At 48.0% G+C, this 21,841-nt stretch overlaps 1 protein-coding gene across 18 annotated transcripts in view; it reads left to right on the forward strand.

Annotated features, from left to right (window-relative positions):
• The window catches only part of CDH23 (cadherin related 23), a 509,234-nt gene that overhangs the window by 460,848 nt on the left and 26,545 nt on the right, over window positions 1–21,841 (forward strand). For 15 of the 18 annotated variants that reach the window (XM_039481198.1, XM_039481201.1, XM_039481202.1 and 12 more), the window contains 10 exons: window positions 1,581–1,802; window positions 1,904–2,023; window positions 5,581–5,761; window positions 8,170–8,303; window positions 9,692–9,901; window positions 14,527–14,634; window positions 16,092–16,194; window positions 18,321–18,446; window positions 18,661–18,864; window positions 20,276–20,734. In XM_039481198.1, coding sequence (XP_039337132.1) covers window positions 1,581–1,802; window positions 1,904–2,023; window positions 5,581–5,761; window positions 8,170–8,303; window positions 9,692–9,901; window positions 14,527–14,634; window positions 16,092–16,194; window positions 18,321–18,446; window positions 18,661–18,864; window positions 20,276–20,734 — 1,867 coding nt within the window. Of the gene's footprint in view, window positions 1–1,580; window positions 1,803–1,903; window positions 2,024–2,900; window positions 2,928–5,580; window positions 5,762–8,169; window positions 8,304–9,691; window positions 9,902–14,526; window positions 14,635–16,091; window positions 16,195–18,320; window positions 18,447–18,660; window positions 18,865–20,275; window positions 20,735–21,841 lie in introns of those variants that run through there. The other 3 variants (XM_039481213.1, XM_039481215.1, XM_039481220.1) reach the window with 3 other exon arrangements.

Here is a 21,841-nt window from a genome sequence, read left to right on the forward strand (position 1 = left end):
AAACCTGATGAAAGAACAAAGAGACGAGAAGGAGTGGTTGAGATATCTTAACAATAAAATGTAGGTTTAGTGGCAGTGACCTGTAAAACTGCAACAGGTTATTGGATAGAGACTGTGTTCCTGCCCCTCCCGCTGCCTGCCAGCTCGGTGTGCATAACCAATGAAGTGTACGACCCTGTAGAGAAACTCTCCAACTCACTTGCCCCGTGTTTTGAGTCTGTAATGGAAAGAGGAAACCACCTGACTATTGTGTGGTTTGAGGTTTTGTTGCAACATTTTTGCAGAGCTGTTGTGAAAACTATTCCCTGAGGGACAAGAGGCTTCTGATTAGGGAGAGATTTAGCACAAAGTCAAGTGTTTTTTACAACTAAAATCTGGTCAGAGGGACCCACAACTGTCCCATTTTAATTTACCCTAACTCTTTCCTGTGTCACATGCACAGCTGGGGTGCTAATGTCACTGCACCCACCCGATCATCGACCTGTGCCAGGGTGAGATTGGCACGTTCCGCTTTCATGCCTTTCTTACAGAGTGAAATTTCCTGTGGCAGGTGACAACACAGAGTAAAAATATTTCTCCAGCCTTCTGCTCTTACTCAGAGACAGGGCCGGTGAGGACAGGAGCATTCCATTGAGACATAGGGGGAAGTCAGCCACCCTGCCAAGTGTCCCACCTGAGAAATGTTCTTGTCCATCACCAGCCACTGGGATAAGAGAAATTCATCTTTGTGTGACTTACGGTGCATTTGCCATTTGTCAAATGTTTCTCCTGTTAAAAGAGGAAAGGGCATAATTAAGATGACTTTGATGGATTTACAGTTCTTATCCTGACAGTCTTTGTGTACTTCAGTTATCATCTACCATTGAGATGTGACTGGAAGAACTTACAGTGATTCGCTGACCACAAAGACTGTGCAATAAAAATTTCCAGACACTTGGGCACTGTTATTAAAAATTGGAAGAGTCTTAAGAACACTCTGCTTAAACAGTGGACAAGTGTGGCTTAGCGGTTAGATCATGTGACTGGAAATCCATCATCCTATTTCCAGCTCTTCCCCTAATTCACTCTGGCAGTGCCAACATTAGACTTCTTTTTTCTATCTATTGTTGCTGCCATCACTGGTAACAATAGAAGCTCTGGTGCAGAACAGCGCCTCCTTTTTAACCACTGCGTCCTGTAGGCCTGTTCTGAGCAGGGTTAGACACCAGCGAGTCTCCAGTACAACTCCCAGTGTTGCTACCAACAATAGTGAAACAGTTGAAGAAACAAAACTAGGCAGGGTCCGTGCGACAATAGGCGTGTCACTTAGCCTCTGTGGGCCTTGGTTTACTGATTTGTTAAATGCTTATCTATTGTTTGTAAGGTGCTTTGAGATCCTCAGATGAAAAGTGCAACAGATATGAAAAGCATCGTTTTTTGTTGGCAATAATTCACATGTACTATTATTATCTCTAGAAGAATTCTTCACCCTGTGATCATTGCACCACCAACCCCACTCTAGCCAGATCATTGATCTGCAGCCAGGATTTGTACATTTCTTTTAGCACATGACGCTCACTGTGTTAGTTCTTTGCCCACAGGCCACTACCACAGTGTGTGTCACTATTCTGGATGAGAATGATAATGCTCCAGTGTTCCAGCAACAGCAGTATGAAGTCACACTGGATGAGGGCCCGGCCACCCTCAACGCCACCCTCATTACCATCAAGGCACTGGATTGGGATGAAGGGCCCAACGGCACAGTTTCATACGCCATCGCAGAGGGGAATATCCTGGGCACCTTTCACATAAACAGCACCACAGTTAGTAACTTCATGTCTTCAAGCTGTTACCCTATTTCTCCCGTTTGTTTGGTTAGTTTCCCTCACACTAGACAACCCACTACTCTTGTGCGTCTTTTCAGGGGCAGATCTGCACTGTGAAGGAGCTGGACTATGAAATCAGCCATGGACGCTACACCCTGGTTGTCACTGCCACAGACGAGTGTCCAATCCCGTCACGCCGTCTCACAAGCACTACAACGGTATGTAGCTGCTATAGGAGCACTGTTCCACAATACTCTAAACCATTAGAGAGAGGGGTGTTGTGGGAAGCTGGAGGGGTGGGACTTGCAACATTCTGTGCAGTAGTGCCCCTTTGAGAAGTTTCATATCCCCCTTCTATGGAATGCAAATAGTTCTACACATCTGGGGTGATTAGGTCATTTTGTCTAGTAGTCCTTGCTCAACAATGTGTGGCAGCTGCACGCTATTATCCACAATGTTGTTGCAAAATATGGACGTGAACAGGAAGGGGGCGAGTTCATTGTGATGATTCCCCTCTACCCCCAAAGGGAGCAGCAGATTCACACTGAATAAATGGGCTGAGACATGAGCCATTTCTGACCCATCATCAGAGCACCCCACATTTTCTAATATTATCCCCCACCCATATTACTTTGTAGCCCCTGGTTATATCCATCAACATTCCCCCTGATTTTTCAACTAACAGCTTCATTCTCCATCACTTCCTGATCTAAGCTGTTGTGCAGGATTGTTGTGTCCTGTTAAACAGCTGCTGTGTTTCCTTGATGAAAGGAAGTGGTTTTTTTACATGTCTAATTAACCTGATCATTTGTGTGTTGTTGTGTTTAGAAAAAAAACTATTTCCTCTGATCCTTTTTAAATTGCCCCTTTTCTTTTCTTTGGGTGTCCCCTTATTCTTGTATTGGGGGAGGAGAAATAGCAGAGCCCCTATCTGCCATGTTACTTTACGTACCTCTATCAAGTCACCTTTTTATTCATCTCCTTTCTAAACCTGCCATTCCCATTCCTTCTAATCTCCCCATGTGAAAGTCTGTCCAGGCCTCCAACTGCTTGTTGCCTTTCTCTGGATCATTTCCATTTGTGCTATATCCTTATTGACCAGAATTGGACATGGTTGTCAAGGTGAGCGTATAAAGGGGCAACTTATGGTGAGACTGTTTCTTTACTGGAGTTGAATAGATCTTATTTGTTTGTGCCCCCCCTTCTTTGTGTCTGTAGTCGTTTACACCCTGCCCCCACAAGTACATATGCTGCCACCCAGCTCTGAAGGCAGACTAGAGAGCAGCGGTTGCTGGCTGGGCGCCCAGCTCTGAAGGTAGCGCTGCACCAGCAGCAGCGCAGAAGTAAGGGATGTGAAAATTGATATTCGTCAATATCGCTTTTCACAGCAGACTTAGTGCCCCGTTGTCACCCTTACTTCTACACTGCTGCTGCCACCCGAGGACTGACAGCTGGAGCCCCGCCACCTCCAGGTGAAGGATTGTTGGGAGGAGAGAGGAAAGCCCAAGCTTGGGCAGTGGCGCTCTAGCTGTCCCCTTGATCCCCGCCTCCCAGATATGCACAGCCCTTCTGCACAATCCCCAGCCACCCGGGGCTGAAGCCAGAGTTCTTTAAAACAATAAAAAAAAAATTAAAGCACAGAGCTCATGCCTCCCTTGATGCATTCCTACTCCTCCCTTGGGAGGCCTGCCACATAGTTTGAGAACCGCTGGAATAGTCCATCCAACATTCATTTGCAATTGAAAACAAAACTCAAGGAGTCAAATGGAAACATCTCTCTGTGTCCAGAATGATATCACATCTCCCCCGACCTTCAGCCATAATTCTTAAACTGGCCTCATCGCTGTTTTCACCATGTGCAATTGGAATATCTGTTTGATTATATTTCAATATGTAGTTAAATTATAAGATGTTTGGGCCAGAGGCCATCATTTTGCTTTGTCTTTGTACAGTGCCTAGCACAGTCCTGATCCATGACTATGGCTCCTAAGTGCAACCACAATAGAAGTAATAAATCACAATAATAAATAATAGCAATGGGGAAAACTGGCAAGAAGGTTTGTGCCAACAGTGAATTTTAAGTGTATTCTTTGCTAAATATTTGTAGAAAGTGAATCTCAAATTTGTTACCTTGAACTTTTGCATGAGAAACCTGATTGTAAGAAGAAGGGCAGGCTTGTGGTGAAGGCACTGGCCTGAGACTAGGGAAATCTGGGCTCAACTACCAGCCCTGCCTACAGGCTCTCTGTGTGATCATAGACAAGCCACCTAATCTCTCTGTGCATTGGCCATCTGTGTTTAAAAAAAAAAATCAAACAGGGATAATAATACTTCCTTTCTGCAATCCTTTGCAAGTCTTGTCTGTAAGCTCTTCATGGCAGAAACTCCCTCTTGCTATACCACTTAGCACAATGGGGGCTGATCTTGGCTGAGGCCCATAGACACTGCTGTAACATTAGTAAATAAGAATAATAAAAATAACTCATCTAGTCAGGAAAAAGAAACACACAGCACCAAGAGATTCACATAGTGCGATATGCTTCAGCAAAGTATCCATGCCTTTCGGTTTGTTTTGGATAAGTACCCAAACTCTGGAGGTTTTAAGGTTTGCACAATGCTAGAAACAACTCTTGAGTGTATGATACATAAAGGAGAAGTAAAGCAACGGACTACGAAAAAGACAGCAGCATGCAAACTCATATGGCGACCTGGTCTTCCACATCAAGCTGATGATTACTGTGGTCAGAGGAGTTTTTGATATTGTTACTGTCTGTGTGTAAGGCCTAGGATTCCACATTGCCCATCCATTTTTCATTAGGTAGTTCTGTGTCTAGTCAAGAAGAATCCTGTTTATTATTATAGAGACAGAGTGTTTAGCATGAGCTTTCGTGGGTGAATCCCCACTTCTGGTATTCACCCACGAAAGCTCATGCTGCAAAACATCTGTTAGTCTATAAGGTGCCACAGGATTCTTTGCTGATTTTTCAACATAACTCAGGTAGTCAGTTTGTCCAGCTTTGTATCTGTATGTGCTGCAGAAAACATGTAAACCATCTGATTTTTGCTTTAATTTGCTCCAGCATTTAGAATGGAGTGGTGGTGTCTGTTTTTAAAGTACCAGAATAACATGACAGAAGGAGGCTGGTGCTGTTTTTCCCTCAGCCTGTCAGGCTGCAGAGCCAATCAGACAGCAGGGCAGTGATTTACTTGGACTTTGCTAATACAACAAAAGCTTCAGGGACATCACAAATCCGTGGGCTCCGCAGATTCTTTGCCTACCCATACAAACTTTGTTTTCCTCATACTATATTTAATTTGGCTAAGAACACAGCCATAATATGACCAGTATGCTCAGGGTCAAACCAGCATGTTAATTTGAAACTTAGTGACTTTACGGAATTTTGGAGAATTCAGTAAACCAGAAAGAGGAAGATAATTTGCTGTCTCCTTGGTCAGTATGTTCTGAAAACAGCAAATCAGGAAGCATTTTGCTTATGCTTCAGATTGAATACGACCTAGACACTCTGGAATGTTTTAAACAAACATACAGAGGCCTTTTAATAAAGTGAGATGACAAAGGAGATGCCACCACTTTAGTCTAAGAAAACAATCTGGGAAGGAATGTTCCCTGACTCCTCTGTCATGGTGCCTGCTTCACACCCTCTAACCAGGATATTAGATACCACTGGCTGGGACTGAGGAAAAAAGGTGGGCTCTGTTTCCACTGTTCTCCATGGTTTCTCCGTTACTGTATACATTCTTGTCTTAACTGCAGGTGTTGGTGAACCTGAATGATATCAATGACAACCAGCCTACTTTTCCAAGAGCCTATGAGGGACCCTTTGACATCACAGAAGGTCAGCCTGGCCCAAGGGTGTGGACTTTCCTGGCCCATGATGGGGACTCAGGGCCTAGTGGACAAGTGGAGTACAGCATCATAGGAGGGAACCCTCTTGGTGAGTTGGGATGGGGAGGAGAAGCAGAAGCTAATATCTAGGATTCCTTTGGATTGTTCCCACACCCATCAAACACACATGCCTGTGCACTATTTCTTGCCCACATATGCACAAACAGGGAAGTACAGGTTGATGAGGAAGGATGGTCTTGTGGGTAGGGGGCAGGACTGGTACTCAGAAACTGTCTGGATTCGATTCCTGGCTCTGCTTCAGACTTCCTTAGGCAGGTCGCTTCAAGTGTCTTTGCCTCAGTGTATAAATGAATAACATTTCCCTACTTCCCAGGGGTGTTGTGAGGGGGACATTATTATGTGTGAAGTGCTGAGCTACTTCAGTGATAAGTGCTGTAGAAATGCCTGTAAGTAAATGAAATGCATATACACACTTCTTGGTGCACACGCCCATGTGTGTATATCACTATGTCCACTCACACAGCTGCATGTGTATACACAGCTATTTGCTAACAAACACCTCTCTGCACTCTCTTGTTCACTGAACCTGCACCTATATGCTCAGACACAGGCCCAACTCCATGAATAAGACCAATAGAAAGTCCAGCTGTACAATCTGATCGTTGAATAAAGGGGGTCAGGCTGAAGGTCCAGATCACAGCTTTGTGTGGACAGATGCAGGCAGAGGGAGGGTGTAAAGAAGAATGTCTTTTCCTTGAGATCCACACCAGACCAAGTGGAATAGGCGAAAGCATCTATGATTTCTTTCCCCTCCTCATTCAGATGACCCCATTGCCCTGGAAAGAGAGAGCCGCACACTAGCAACTTCATTCAAAAATATATATATATATATTATTTTTTTAAACACAAACCTTTCAGAGAGCTGGGGAGAGAGTGGAAAATGCTGCAGTGGTTTAGGAAAGTTCAGGAAGCATTTCAAAAACTATCTTCTCAACTTGTTTGTCTGAGAAATTGGAGTTTCTACATCAGGAAATCCTGTTACGAGAAGCATCCGCTCTGTGAGGAACCATTTCAACCTGCTATTGCCTATTCATCGGGGACTTGGGCTTGGGTTTATCCAAGGAACAAAAAGAGGGGCACCAGCTAGGGAGGGGCTTTGGAGAAATCCCAGAGGAGCATGGAAGCTGTTTTAAAAGGAAAAAAAAAAAGACAACACTTTGAACTACACACACACAGCAGGATCTATTCACCACGTCGTACAACACACAGTTCTAGTCCTCTGAGAGTCACTGTGCTGCTGGAGCTCATGCAGGAGTTCTGGCTGTGCTTTGCAGAGCAACAATCTGAGATCCCCACCTCTGTCTCTAGCACCAACATCACATACCGCCACATCTAAGGAGGAAAGAAACATTTCACTCAGTCTTTGGGCTCATTTGTCATTCAGCCACTAGGGTGTTAAAGAAGGACAGGAGAGTTTTTGATTTGTCATTAGAGGGACTGAATTTCAAAAATCTTATGGAAAATGAGTCTGTTAGCCCTGGCTCTGGCCAGGTCTGTTGCATTCTGCCTTTGTGCAGGCTTCCCACAGATATACAGAGTTCTGCCAATACACCTCACACCAGAACTACAGGACCCCTGGTATCCCAGTCCTGGGCCGTTGCTCAGAACAGACTCCTAATCAAGGCAGACTATGTGCGCAGCGATAGGTACTAACAAACATCAGGGAATAGATTTACACCACCATTTTCATGGTTCCTTAAGTCGGGTTTCTGGAAGGAAGGACAGCCCAAGTGCCAGCTGGCCCGCATTTCAGAGTCTCCTAAATAACCTGGGTACAGTATGTTTGCCCTGAGAGGCGATGATTGTGCCACTGCAAATCTCTTTGGAAATGTCCTCTACATAAGGACACAGTAACTAAGCCATTGTCACAGAAATGGCTTTGATTCATGAAAGGTTCAGCAAACTGGTATTTACACCTCTTGCTCACCCCAGTATATTCACAAGTCCTGGATGGGGGTACCTAGCACATCAGAGTGCCCAGCCACTCCCACAGTCAGGTTCACTGTCTGGAGAGAGTCACAGCAGTAACCACTTCCCAAGGTGACCATTTGGGGAAAGAGTATGGTGTCTGCTGGCTGCCTGCAGAGCTCAGTGTGGATAGGAGGTTGCTGGGAAGTGACCCTCTCCCCTTTATTAACACTTTAGTTGACTGAAATAAAATAGGACAAGGGAGGCAATATTTTCTTTAATTCCACAGACCCAACTCGACTTTACATGTGTTGTTGCAACACTTTCATGGCCAGAGCCTAAATTCACTGGTGACAATCAAGGGAGCAACATGCCCCAGAGCCCTACCCACTCCCACTTAAGAAGCCAATGCAAGATCTTGCCTTTTTAACCTGATGTGAGTTCCTCATTCCTCACTGCTTGGTGCTAGCAAACCTCCTTTGGAAAATATCCTGACCCCTTTTTCTCCCCCCACCCCCTCTCTTATAGGAGAATTTGTGATCTCTCCGGTGGAGGGGGAGCTGCGAGTTCGGAAGGATGCCGAGCTAGATCGAGAAAACATTGCATTCTATAATCTCACCATTGCTGCCAAGGATAGGGGGACACCTCCTCTCAGCTCCACAGTGAGTCCTGTTGGGAGGTCATGAGGCTGGGATAGTGGGGCCTCCCTGACATGTCTCACTCCCAGCATGCTTTGTACACCAAATGGGAAAAGTGAGGGGACAGAGAAGAAAAAGGAATCCCTGATCCTCTCTCCTCTCTCTCCTTCCCCCCCCCCCTCACCTTTTCCATTCTTTTCCTGTCAGGTGACAACCACCACCCCTTTCTTTTTCTCCACTAGGCCTCAAATTGGAGCTTGAAGAGGTTCTTCCTCCTCTAACCTATGTCACCTAAAAAAGTGCTGGCATATACTGAAATTGGGCACAGGAAGCCCACTAGTTAGTGAACTAGAGGTTGTTGAGGCTTGTGATTTCAGGGCATACCAGTAGCTTCATAATTATGGCATCAGTCTGGTTATTGCATTGCAGGACACCCCTCTTCCCACATCATAGGAGACATGTCCTGTCCCAAGCGGGGCTCAGGAGGTCACATTTATAGAGCTGGGCTCACCACTTGATTACTCTATTCCTATTTAGGTTTAGCCTTTGGTGCTCTGCTGTTTCTATTATTTATCATTAGGCCAAATCCCAGGGTCCTCAGCCACAGTCCAGGAGTATGTGAAGGAGAGGAAGGAAGCTATCAGGAGAGAAGCTTAGACAGAGTCTGGGATGGGAGAGTTTTGAAAGAGATAAGTGCAGAGATGTTGGTGGGGTAGAGTTATGGATGCTTTGAAATGGATGAGAAGCAGATTTATCATTATTTATTGAATGCCCTCCATGTACTAGGCAAAAATAGATAAATACAGACACTCCCCAGGTTACGTAAACCCGACTTATGCAAATCCGCACTTACGGAAAAAGTTCCATACGTTCCGTAAGGTGTTTGGGTTTTTTTTTTATTTTTGGGTTTGGTTTTTTTTGCGTAATTGTCGGGTATACGTTCCCAACTTATGCAAAATTCGACTTACGCAAGGCATTCCGGAACAGAACGCTTGTGTAAGTCGGGGAGCATCTGTATGCAGGCAACGTCGCTGATCCAAAGAGCTTGCAATCTAACTAGCGAAAGGGCTAAGGGGATATGCTACCGCAATGACTGAGTGGTGGGGTTAGCACATTCCTTGTAAATTCCATGATTTTTATTTAGAGATTGATTTCTGTTTTATTTATTTGTGTATTCCATTTTCTCTCACTGTCCTTGTGTGTTAAGGAGTGACTTGAAGCAGGTGAGGGAGGAGATCATGGCAGGTCATGTAGCAAATTCCTAGCATATGAGGCTACATGGAAGGAATCACAAAGCTTGAATGTGATATGGAAGAAGAGTGAGAGTCCATTCAGGAATTCAAAACGTGAGGAGACATTGAATGCAGTTGGTGTTTGCCTTGCTACCCAGAATCCTCTTTTCCATATTTCAGGTCATGGTGGGAGTGTGTGTTCTAGACATTAACGATAATGATCCTGTGCTCCTCAACCTGCCGATGAATCTCACACTCAGCGAGAACACCCCCATCTCCAGTTTTGTGACCCGCATTCTTGCCCATGATGCCGACAGTGGGCGGAACGGTCTCCTGACCTTTAACATAACAGCCGGCAATGCAGAAAACACCTTTTACATCAATGGCACTGTAAGTATCCTGATCTCATTCCTTCTACACGTAGCGACTCATGTGACTGTGTATAGGCCTTCCCACACTAGGTATGAGTACAAACATGCACTATGCAGAGGGCTTTATTTGCTACATACAGTGACAGGTGTTCCCACATGCTGTGACATATGCCCTACACGCAGCGGTGCAAACATAACTGCATACAGAATAGAGATGCAGATGTGTTCTACATGCAGATACTGCCATGCATTGGCTAGAGAACCACGTACCGACCCAAATCATGCAGACCTACATGTTACCTACATGATACACCAGCAGTTCATTCAGAGCTTGATTCTGCACAGCACGGGGTTTGAGCGTTGCATGTATGAGTGCAAGGCAAAAAGTGATTAGCAAGAAGGGTATGCGAGAGACCCAGATCCTATGTTACTGAGTGTGACACTACTCATACATCAAGGAAGGTACTCCTTCCCAGTAGCAGCTGAAAGGCCTAGGAGGGGAGAGAATAGCTAAACAACTCATTTGCATGCCAATGATGGCACTTGCTCTAGCTTCTCCTCAGAAATGCTCATGTAACGCTGACAGACTGCAGTTGTCAGGATCGAACCTGGGGCCTCTGGAGCTTAGTGCATCAGCCTCTACCACATGAGCTAAAAGCCAACTGGCTGTTAGCTAAGGTTGTAGAGCAGGCACATTAATTGTTCTTTAAGTAGTCTTGGTGCCGCTAGATGCAGAGGTGAAAGTAAGCTGGTACAGGCCGGTATGGAGGACCGGTAAGAAAAGGTGCAGTGGCTACCAGCAAGAAAATGGAGCAGTCTCTCCCTCTCTGACTCCACCTCCTGGCTCCCGCAAAACTGAGGGTCCGGGAGCCCAGCTCCACGAATGTTCGGGGCCGGGTCTCCCCCCTGGCCCCACCTGCTGCCCCCCTGCGCCTCCCCTGAGTGTCCCCCGGCCCCCCTTTGCTGCCCCCATGCACCTCCCTGGCTCCCGGAGCCCTGTCCCCTGCAGCAACATGCTGCCTGCCTGCATTAACTGCCGCCACAGGGTCCTAGTGCCCCCCTCCACTACTGCCAGGGCAGGCTCCCTTTCCTCCTTGGACCCTTTCATTTTCCATTGGGACCCACCACCAGTACAGCCGCCCCCCTGCCCACAATCACTGCTCTTGCCCCACGCTGGGCAAGGGGCAGCCCCAGTGAGGCTACAGTGAGGGGCTGCAGCAGGGAGGAGGCACACATGTGATGGCAGGCCCCCCCGCCCCCAGCATGGCATCCACCACAGGGGAGGCGAGGAGGATTCCTGGACCTGAGAGGGGCCCTAGGAGCATGTGCAGTGACAGTGGGGGGGTGAGTGTGCTTCTGGGGGGTAAAGAGGGTCCCTACCCCAGAGCTCACTGCTGCCAGAAGGGAGAGGGCTGGGGGGAGTCCTTCTCTCTGGCTCCAGTCCCAGGGCAGCCTGCCTGCACCCCAAACTCATCCCAAGCCCTGACCCACCCCAGAGCCCACACCCACAGCCAAAGCCTTCATGACCCCACACTCCAACCCTCGTTCATAGCCCTGAGCCTCTCCAACACCCCAAACCCCTCATCTCCAGCCCCAGCCAGAGCCCTCATCTCCCTGCACCCTAACCCTCTGCCTCAGCCCTGAGTCCCCTCCCACACCCCAAACCCCTCATCCCCAGCCACATCCCAAATCCACCCTCAGCCTCACCCCTGCTCCCCGTCCCTCCACACACCCTCTTATCCCCAAACTCCCTCCCAGAGCCTGCACCCTGCACCCCTCCTGCACCCCAGCCCCTGCCCCAGCCCAGGGCCTGCACCCCAGACCTCCTCCCCCACCCAAACTCCCTCCCAGAGTCTTGGGCAGGTAGGGGGTGGAGTTTGGGGGGGCAGAATTTGGGCAGGGGCAGGTTCTGGGCACCACCCAAATTTCTACAAACCTGCCACCCCTGCCGGCAAAAGCTGGTGCGCCATACCGGGGTGGACCAGCTTCCTGAGGCAGCAATTTAAAGGGCTGGAGCCCAGAGCTCTTTAAATTGCTGCCAGAGCCCCACTGCCAGAGCCCTGGGGTAGCGGCTGTGGGGCTCGGGTGGCGATTTAAAGGGCTCAGGGCTCCTGCCACCGCTACCACCTCGGGCCCCTTTAAATTGCCGCTGGAGCCCCACTGCTGCTACCCCAGGCCTCCAGCAGCAGGGCTCCAGAGACGATTTAAAGGGCCCTGGAGGGTAGCAGCAGCTAGAGCCCTGGGCCCTTTAAATCGCCCCATTTAAATTGCCCCCGAACCCCAGGGCTCCCGGCCACCTCTGCAGCTGGGAGTTCAGGGGGTGATTTAAACGGCATGGGGCTCCTAGCTGCTGCTACCACAGCCCTAGCCCCGGGCCCTTTAAATCCTGATTTAAAGGGCCTGGGATTTAAAGGCTCCACCTCTTCCGGTGGAGGCCACGCCCCTCCTCAGGATTCCAGAGTACCAGCAAGTCCTTTACGTTACTTTCACCCCTGAATGGGACAAAACACCACACCCAGAAGGTGTGTGGGCTACACTCACACCTGTTTCTTTTTTACCTTGACCTCCTGAAAGTAAGGGAGTTGGTGAGCAAAGGCTTGAGACTGACTTTCACTCAGTGCAGGGGACTGTGCACGTTATCTGCACCAATTTGCACTGGAGCACAACAAACTGGTGCTTCCTGCTTTGCACTGCACAAGAATTGGCATGTTTTAAACATTAACAAGCTACAGATTACAGGCATAGTGTGCACTGCATGCCAGTCATCACATGCTGTGGCTGGAGAGAGAGACAACTCTCTGACACAGCCCTCCATCTCTTAATTATTTATAACAAGAATATTTAAGGGGCATACCACATAATAATGCCTTCCAAAATAGGGAACTGACTGTTGCTCTAGACCAGTGATTCTCAACCTTTCCAGATTACTGTACCCCTTTCAGGAGTCTGATTTGCCTCACGTACCCCAATTTTCACCTCGCTTAAAAACTCAGACTTTGGCTTCAGTCCTATGTAGCGAGGCTCAGGCTATGGATTTCTGCCCTGGGCCCCAGCAAGTCCAAAGCTGGCTCTGGTGACCCCATTAAAACGAAATCATGGTTTGAGAACCACTGATATAGTATATAGAACAGTATAAACAGGTCATTGTCTGTATGAAATGTAAGGCCATGTCTACACTACCAGTTATGTCAGCAAAACTTTTGTCACTCAGGGGTGTGAAAAAACACACCCCTGGTATAAGCACTCATGTGCGCAGTGCTATGTCGGTGGGAGACACTCTCCAGCTGACCTAGCAACTGCCACTCATTGAGCTGGTTTTATTATCTTGACGGGAGAGCTCTCTCCGGTGTCAGTATAGCTGTGCCGCTGTAAGCTTGTAAGTGTAGACGTGGCCTTCATTTGTACTGACTTTGCTAGTGCTTTTTATGTGCCTGTTGTAAAACTAGACAAATATCTGGATGAGTGGATGTACCCCTTGGAAGACCTCTGCGTGCCCCAGGGGTACACATCCCCCTGGTTGAGGACCACTACTCTAGACCACACCCTTCCATCCCTGCAGAACAATTCCCCAAAAGAACATCAGTATGAAAATGCACAAAGGGGGGGAGAGAAAGCATGTACCAACCACGGTAACAGTAACAACACACACAATCAGGGCAAGGCCTGACCACAGAGAAACTTACTGCGTGAAAATTCAAACCTGGCATGGTCATTTAGGGCTAGGGTTGCCAACAGTCCCTTATTTCTTCATCTCCGTACAAAGAGATTGGGAGTTGCTAAGTGCTGCAAAAAGCAGCAAGAAATACCCCTGGCAAATGCAGGTGAGTACTGCTCATTATTAATAATATCGAGAGGAGGGGTGGATCAGGGGTGCTAAGAAGAAAATCCCTTATTTTTGAAATATAATGTTGGCAACCCTATTTAGGGCCAAATTTTCCAAGCAGCCCATCATTCAGAATACCTCAGTTGTTGGTGTTAAGGCATGGTTTTCCCAAGGCAATGAGCACCCACAATTCTAGCTTCAGTCAGTGCAAGTGGTAGTGTTCAGTATCTCTGAAAATAAGGCTCTATTGGGACCCAAAAGTCGAGTGTTTCATGAAAATGTTGGCCTTGTTACCATTCACACACATACAGTTCCACTTTTGCATGTGCGTTATTTACAATGGGCGAGATTCCAGCTAGTCTTGTGTGGGTGTGGAACAGGGGGTAGACAGAGCAAAGAGCAGTTTTCCCCATCTCTTGCTGCTGCTCCAGTCACACTAGAGGGTGCAGGACAGTGTGATTGTCTAGCACCACTGCTGGCAGTAGATTTCTGCTCCTGAGAGGGGCAATGGTGAAGCCATGGTACACCAAACCTCTGTGCACACTGGCCAGCACAGCTGGACTGGTATGGAGGGGAGCATGCATTTTGCCTTTTCAAAAGGTGACACAGCTCCAGCTCTGGTGTACACTCCTCTTGCGGAAATTCAGCTGAGTCAGCCAGAATTCCTCCAGAGAGTCCCACTGACTGCTGACTCAATGTGGCCCACGTACTGAGCCTGTGGAGCTCCGGGTTCTCCGCTTCTCACCCATTGCTGGTTCTTCTCCTCAGTTTGGCATGGGGAGGCCCATCTCTATTTGATCTTTCTCCTTTTCTCTCACCAGACTGGCATCGTCTACGTAAGCCGTCCCTTGGACAGGGAGCAGGTAGCTGAGTACAGACTGACTGTCACAGTGAAGGACAATCCTGAGAACATGCGCAATGCCAGGCGGGTAATTATGGACAATGCTGGGGTTCTCCATTGAAGCAGCAGGGGCAAAGGCTTCTTATGTTATCAGGGGATGGGTGGACTATTCACTGAAAACACTTATATGACAACCTCCTCCTCCAAATTAACTTCTGAATTCCAGAGGCAAATGGCCCAAGCCCACGCGTTTCTCTGTGATTTCCCACCTAGGTCAGAAAACCAGGCCAACATTTTTTCTTGCAGGATAGAATTTTCTTAATAGACCTTTACCCAGCCTTTACTTCAGTAATGGTGTCCCTGCGACAACTCGCTTCACTGGCCTTTCTGAAATACAGTGAGATACAGCACAGTGGCAGTACCAGAGAGAACTAGGTGCTACATTACTAGAAGAGATGATGCAGCATTTCTGTACTATGAATTCCAGGGCATCATTCTGGAACATGGTGCAGATGATAAATTAGCATGTAGCTCTGTAGTTCCAGGATTCTGTGCTGTAACATACCGGGGGTATTGCAATTGTGGCTGAGTAACATGGTTTACTGGACCCACTGTTGTGTTATAACAGAACAGACGTGGTATGGCCTGTGTGTCCAGGTTCTCCTGTAGAAGGTATCTTTAGGGCGGAGGCTTCTGGGGGGCCAGCCCCCTCTCCTTTCTAGATAGAAGGAGTGGAAACTGCAAGTGGCCTGCTGCCATCTCTGGAAGGAGCACATTCCTCCATCTGATTGACCTCACAATCTCCAGCCTACCTTAAAGGGGCACAATGTATAATTCTGCTCTTATTGTTTAAGTGGAGGAATGTATTGTTACAATAGAGATCTGTCTGAAGGTAGCAAGGCTATGTCTTTGCATTGCAGACTACGTTACGCAGTACTGCAGTATGGCAGCAGTAATGGAGTCAGACCAAATGGAGCAGTATGATAGGATTGCAGATGGCATCCGTTTGCTGCCTGCAGAATTGAGTGTGTGTAGGCGGTTGCTGGGAGGTCATGCTTTCCCCTTTATTAACTCTTGAACTGCCTGAAATAAAATAGGACATGGGATACAATATTTTCTTTAAATCCACAGACTCTGTGTGTATGGTTTAAACCCTTTCATGGTGAGAGCATAAATTCCCTATAGGAAAGCCTATATTCCAAATGGCATGGTATAATAGTAATGCAGAATCTGAGCTGGCCATGTTCAGCCATGGAACTGCATTTACAGAATGATACCATAGGATGTGTAATTCCCCTACCCTGCCGTTCCAGACCTCATATTGCTATATGATATTGGGAATGAAGCCCAGGCACCTGGGTAAAGGCATTACAGATCCTATGGTATGTTCTGGTGATGCAGTTCCGTGATTGCACATGGCTTAGGTTCTCCATGGTGCTGAATTGGATGAGGTGGTACATGTCAGACACTGATGCAGGAAGTGAGTTGAGGAGCAGGTATCGTAGTCACTGTCCCCTTTTCTTTGTTTCATTCATACACCCTTAGGATTTTGACCTGCTGGTGATTTCAATAGCAGATGAAAATGATAACCGGCCACTTTTCACTCAGAGCTCTTATGAGGCAGAGGTGATGGAGAACTCCCCAGCAGGTGCGTTTGTCCTCCCTTTAATATATGATTCTCAACTTACAGGAATTTTCTTTGATTCCCAACCCATCCCAGTTACCTCCAGCTAGATGAAGGGGATGGCCATTAGGGAAAAAAGTCCCTCCTTCATGAGCTGTCCTATATAACATCGTTAACTGAACACCGACAATGTCACTTAGCAGTGAAACGTTTTAGATCAGCCAGAGGGGGTATTGATGTGGGCTAGGATGTTGTTACAGGGCAATGAAGATAAACATTGAGAGAAGGCAGGGTCATAGAATCACAGAAGAATCATAAAAGATTAGGGATGGAAGAGACCTGAGGAGGTCATCTAATCCAACCCCCTGCTCAAAGCAGGACCAACACCACCTAAATCATCCCAGCCAGGGCTTTGTCAGGGTCATTTTATACAAGTGGATATTTTTCCCACCAAAGTAACACTCTGGTCCCGCAACAAGACAATCCCTTTACAAATCATACATCTGGGTGGCATTAGGCAAATGTGCTGTTCTGTTATCTAGCTGATGAACTCCATGTCCTGAAGTCACAGACTGTGGTGCAAAGCCTGCCGTGTTCTTAACTGAAGCTAATTGCTCTAGTACAGCCAAACTGCCTAACCGTCTATTGTCATGTTTTGCTGAAATATGGCAGCATTTTGTTCTTGTTATTTCAGACTGAGTGAGTTCTGTCTGCCATAAAGCAGGACAAGTTGAGCAGCTCTAGGTTTCATTAGTGTAGGGAACAGCCTTCTGTAACCCTCGCAGCTGGAACAGTGTTTGCTTTTAGAGGTAGTATAGTAAAATGTCTGGCTTCTGCAGTTTATACCAGATAACTACTTTGTTCAGCTCCCCCAGTTGGTAGCAATATTCCCTCTTTCCCCCCTTAAAATAACTCCCACTCTGAGATCACAGGTGTCTTTGTTTGGCTTGGAACATAAAGTCCTTGAAGGCTCTTGTACACTGGGAACAACTTGGCTGATCAGTGCACTTGCAAAAATACTCTTTGAGACTAACATGCATCCAAAATAGCTAGCAAACTCCAACAAGCCCCGATCCATGTCCCTGCCACACATGCTCACACACAGCAGGGCTGGCTCCAAGTTTTTTGCCGCCCCAAGCAAAAAAAATTTCCCGTACTCCCCCCCCCCCCAGCCCTGCCCCAACTCTGCCCCTTCCCCACCCCATTCCAACCCCTTCCCCAAATCCCCAGCCCCGCCTCCTCCCCTGGGTGCACCGCATTTCCCCTACTACCCCTGGGAGGGAGGGGTGAGAAGCAGAGCAGCGGCACGCTTGCGGGAGGAGGCGGAGGTGCGCTGGGGGGGGGGGGAGGGAGCGGTTCCTCTGCCCCCTCCAGGGTTACTTCCTGCAGCTCTCCCCACGTCCCCCACTGCCGCAGCTCACCTCTGCGCCACCTGATCCCCTCAGTGCGCCGCCGCCGTTCCGCTTCTCCCCCCTCCCTCCCAGCCTTGCTGCAAAACAGCTGATTAGTGCAGAAAGCCTGGGAGGGAGGAGGGAGAAATGGAGCGGCGGTGCGCTCAGAGGAGCAGGCAGCAGTGGAGCACAGGTGAGCTGGGGGGGGAGCGGTTCCTCTGCCTCCCCCCAAGGGTTACTTCCTGTGGCCCTCCCCATGCCCCCCACTGCTGCACCTCATCTCCGCTCAGGTCCAACTCCCGGCTTTTTGCACCTCAAGCAAAAAAAAAAAAAAAGGGAGCCGGAGTGCCGCCCTTTGGAAAGTGCCACCCCAAGCACGTGCTTGGAGCCCTGGTGCCTAGAGCCGGCCCTGACACACAGACATGTATATTAGGCTGAGTTCAGGGACAAATCAAATAAGCAAGACTCTGCTGCAAAGCATGCTGGGAAGTACCTTTCAAGTCACTGTGGTCTGTTCAAAAGGTCTGATGGCTTTGTTTGTTTGTTTTTTAGCAGGGTGTTAGACCTCTCCCTACGGGCTTCTTGAGTCAGTCTGCCAAGGCTGCAACAGCCATTATTTCACTGTCTCATGTCGCCTCACTCTGTCTGCCTCATTCATTTGTTGCTATCAGTCACAAGTCACTGTGGGGGAGGAGTGGGAGAGAGGAGGTGTCCATGAAGGGCTCCCCACCAGTTGCTAACACTTCTTGTTTGATTCAGGAACTCCCATCACAGTGCTCAATGGTCCAGTTCTAGCTTTGGACAATGATCAGGGCATCAATGCACTGGTGAGGTACCAGCTGCTGGGGATGCCAACGGACCTCTTCATTGTCAACAACAGAACAGGTAAGCTAGCCACACACACCCTGGTTATAAGGTGCCCTGTCAAAGCCGGCTCTGTCTGAAATATAGAGCTACTGGGTAACATTGCCAGTTCCAAGGCACAGATGTTTTCAGAGTTTGAAAGCTGTTGGATTGCACCTGAGTCTAGTCTGCACCCCCTCTTGAAGTTGCCTCTTGGTGGTTGGTTTTTTTCTGGCTGACTTTTACTATCCTCCAGGTGTCATTTTGGTAAAACCTGGCAGAGTGATTGACAGGGAAGCCTTCCTGAACCCACGCCTTGAGTTCACACTGGTGGCAGAGGATGTTGGCAAGCTGAACAGCACTGCTAGGCTCACTGTGACCATACTGGATGATAATGACAACAGGCCATCGTTTAACCCAGCAGTGGTGACAGTGCAACTGCAGGAAAACAGCCCCCCAGGTCAGACTGATACCACTGTGTGGGAAGGAAATGGGACAGAGATGGAGATGGGGACTGGGATGGAGAAACCAGCCCTGGGGACATCAAAAGGACAGAAGATATCAGGGCTGGCAGGATTCAGGGTTTCAGTCTGTGAGGATGAAGGGATTTTGCAGAAAGGGAGTTTGGGGACTTGGGGGCTATGTTTGCAGTGCCCCGCCAGTAGCATCACAGCTTACAGGTGAGGGGAGAAAGTCTCCTCTGTCCATAGTAATAATCATGGGTTACAAGACTTCAACTCCATCAAGGAGCTGACCTACCAGAGTGAAGCTCAGTTTCATTTTTTTCACAGGGTTGCATGTTTCCTTTTTTCATAATGTAGGTGTGATGTGTTTGCATGGTGCACAGTCTGATTGCACACTCCAGACCACTGATGTCGCCATTGGCATAATGGGGTTGTGCACAGTAGGGCACTTCTCCATATTTCCAGTGACACCGAGAACATGATGTTCCTGTTGCCATCTGACTAATGTGGATTTGTACAGATAGTTCTAGTACTGCATGTCAAATGTTTACATACATGTATCAGAGTAGCAGCCGTGTTAGTCTGTATCCACAAAAAGAACAGGCGTACTTGTGGCACCTTAGAGGCTAACAAATTTATTTGAGCTTAAGCTTTTGTGGGCTACAGCCCACTTCATCAGATGCATAGAATGGAACACACAGAAAGAAGATATTTATACATACAGAGAACATGAAAAGGTGGAAGTGGCCACTTTTTCACGCTCTCTGTATGTATATATATCTTCTTACTATATGTTTCATTCTATGCATCTGATACAGTGAGCTGTAGCCCATGAAAGCTTATGCTGACATAAATTTGTTAGCCTCTAAGGTGCCACAAGTACGCCTGTTCTTTTTACATACATGTATGTTCCTCAGTTTTCTCTCAATGTCATGGGTCAGACCCAGTAAGGAGAATTTACCAATCATCTTTACAAAGTTGTCCGGGTTTTTCTCTTGTTTGTATTACTCCAGCAAACTGGGATTTCTATGATTTCCTCTCTGCACTTTCCTCTGAAACCTGATGAATAAGCCAGACACCAGTTTGATTTTATCTGTGCCTTTATTTGCTTTACTTGCAGCTGTCCCTTGGTTTTTAATCTGTGTGCTTGCAAGGGCTGTCACTCCCCATGCTTAGGGCATAGCTTAGGGAGGAGGAAATTTCCCCGTGTGGTAAAGCATTAAAGTTAGTCTAGTTATAGAGGTACTAGAGCTTCATTTGCAGCCTCCAGCGTTGGCCACTCGCAGTGAGAGGATGGTGGACTAGATGAACCACTGGACTGTTCCAGCCTGGTGGTTCACTTGCTGAAAATGACCTAGGGGAATGAAAAAGCCTCAAATGTCAGAGTATGGGTTTCCTCCCCCACAGGTTTTTCTGTCCTTCAGGTAATGGCTACAGATGCAGACAGCGGCCTCAACCAGCAGTTGAGCTACCGGATTGAGGGTGGAGCTCAGGATAAGTTCCTGATCAATGCTAACTCCGGAGTAATCCGAGTGGCCAACATCACCATAGATAGGGAAGAAAGGGACACCTACAGGCTGACAGTGATGGCTGTGGATCGAGGCATGCCTCCTCTCTCTGGCACCGCCACCATCAACATCCTTGTTGCTGACGTCAATGATTATCGGCCGGAGTTCATCAACCCGATCCAGACGGTCAGCGTGCTTGAGTCAGCAGTGCCTGGCACCATCATCGCTGAGGTCACAGCAATAGACAGAGATCTCAACCCCCGGTTAGAATATTATATCATTGAGATTCTGGCCAAGGATGACACCAATGCTCTAGTGCTGGGCCAGCAAGGAGCATTTGCCGTGGATTTTAAAACAGGTACAAGAACAAGAGAAACTGTTTGTATGGCTGAGCCTCTCTCTTCCCTCTTCTACTTCTTCCCATCCCTATCTGCTCTCTCTCGCTCACCCCTCCCCCATCATGCTTTCTTTCTCTTTGTCTTTCCTTAGCCCTTCCTTGCTCTTGCCACCCTTCTCTGTCTTTTTCTTCCTTTCTCTTAAGTCTTTCTCACTCTCCTTGTCCTCTCTCTCAGCTGCACTTCAACAGCACTGCACTGCCAACTAACTAACTAACTAAGCCTTTTCTTTTCCTTATGGCTCCCAGCCTGGCAGGTTTGATCTCTCTGTTTGTGTGTCAATCTCAGTCAGTCCTCTGTCCGCTTCATCCATTGTCTCCCTTCCATCTCAGTCATAACCATGATCACTCTCATCACTGGCTGGGTGCTTGGCTGCCTCACGCTGTGAGGGAGCAGCCCTGACATACGCAGCTGGCTGTTGTTTAGCCTTCGCAGACTGAACGCAGACACCCGCTCAGCAGCGGCTCGCTGGTGGGTGGGGGGACTCTTTCGGGTAAGTGATCTCTTGCTTGCCATGTTTTGGTGTATAGAGAGGTGGGTGTAAGGGACGTCTCACTTGCTGATGAGACCACAGTCCCAGATCGCACGCCTCCGGTCTCTTCATGACGCAGGGCCTTGTGCTGTGGAACAACAGGACTGACGTAGTGCAAGCTCAGGTGTGGAAAGCTGACTCATAAAAAAAGGCAGAAGAAACCTGCACGTCTCTCCCCAATGGCCATGACGAGGGCTTTGGGTGAAATAAAGGCTAGATTCCCATCAGTGTGAAGCACTGTCGCTCTGATGGCTTCAGTGGAGCTACACAATTTACACCAGCTGAAGAGCTGACTCCAAAGTTCAGAATTCACTTCCCGTCCCCAGCACAAATGCACCCAGTTGCTAAAACAGACTGATGTCTACTTAGCTCCATCCTGAGGCAGGGTGGTGTGGGTGTGCTTTTAACAAAGAGCTGGATTTTTGCCTGTTGACTTTTTTCCTTTTAATCTATAAATGACATAGGGAAAGGCAGGAGGCCACCACACAGGGGCAGAGAGGCTTGTGGGGTAATAGAGGGCTTCCTGGGGTTGGTGCTC

Source organism: Mauremys reevesii, linkage group 7 (assembly GCF_016161935.1).
Source record: "Mauremys reevesii isolate NIE-2019 linkage group 7, ASM1616193v1, whole genome shotgun sequence".
NCBI lineage: Eukaryota > Metazoa > Chordata > Testudines > Geoemydidae > Mauremys > Mauremys reevesii.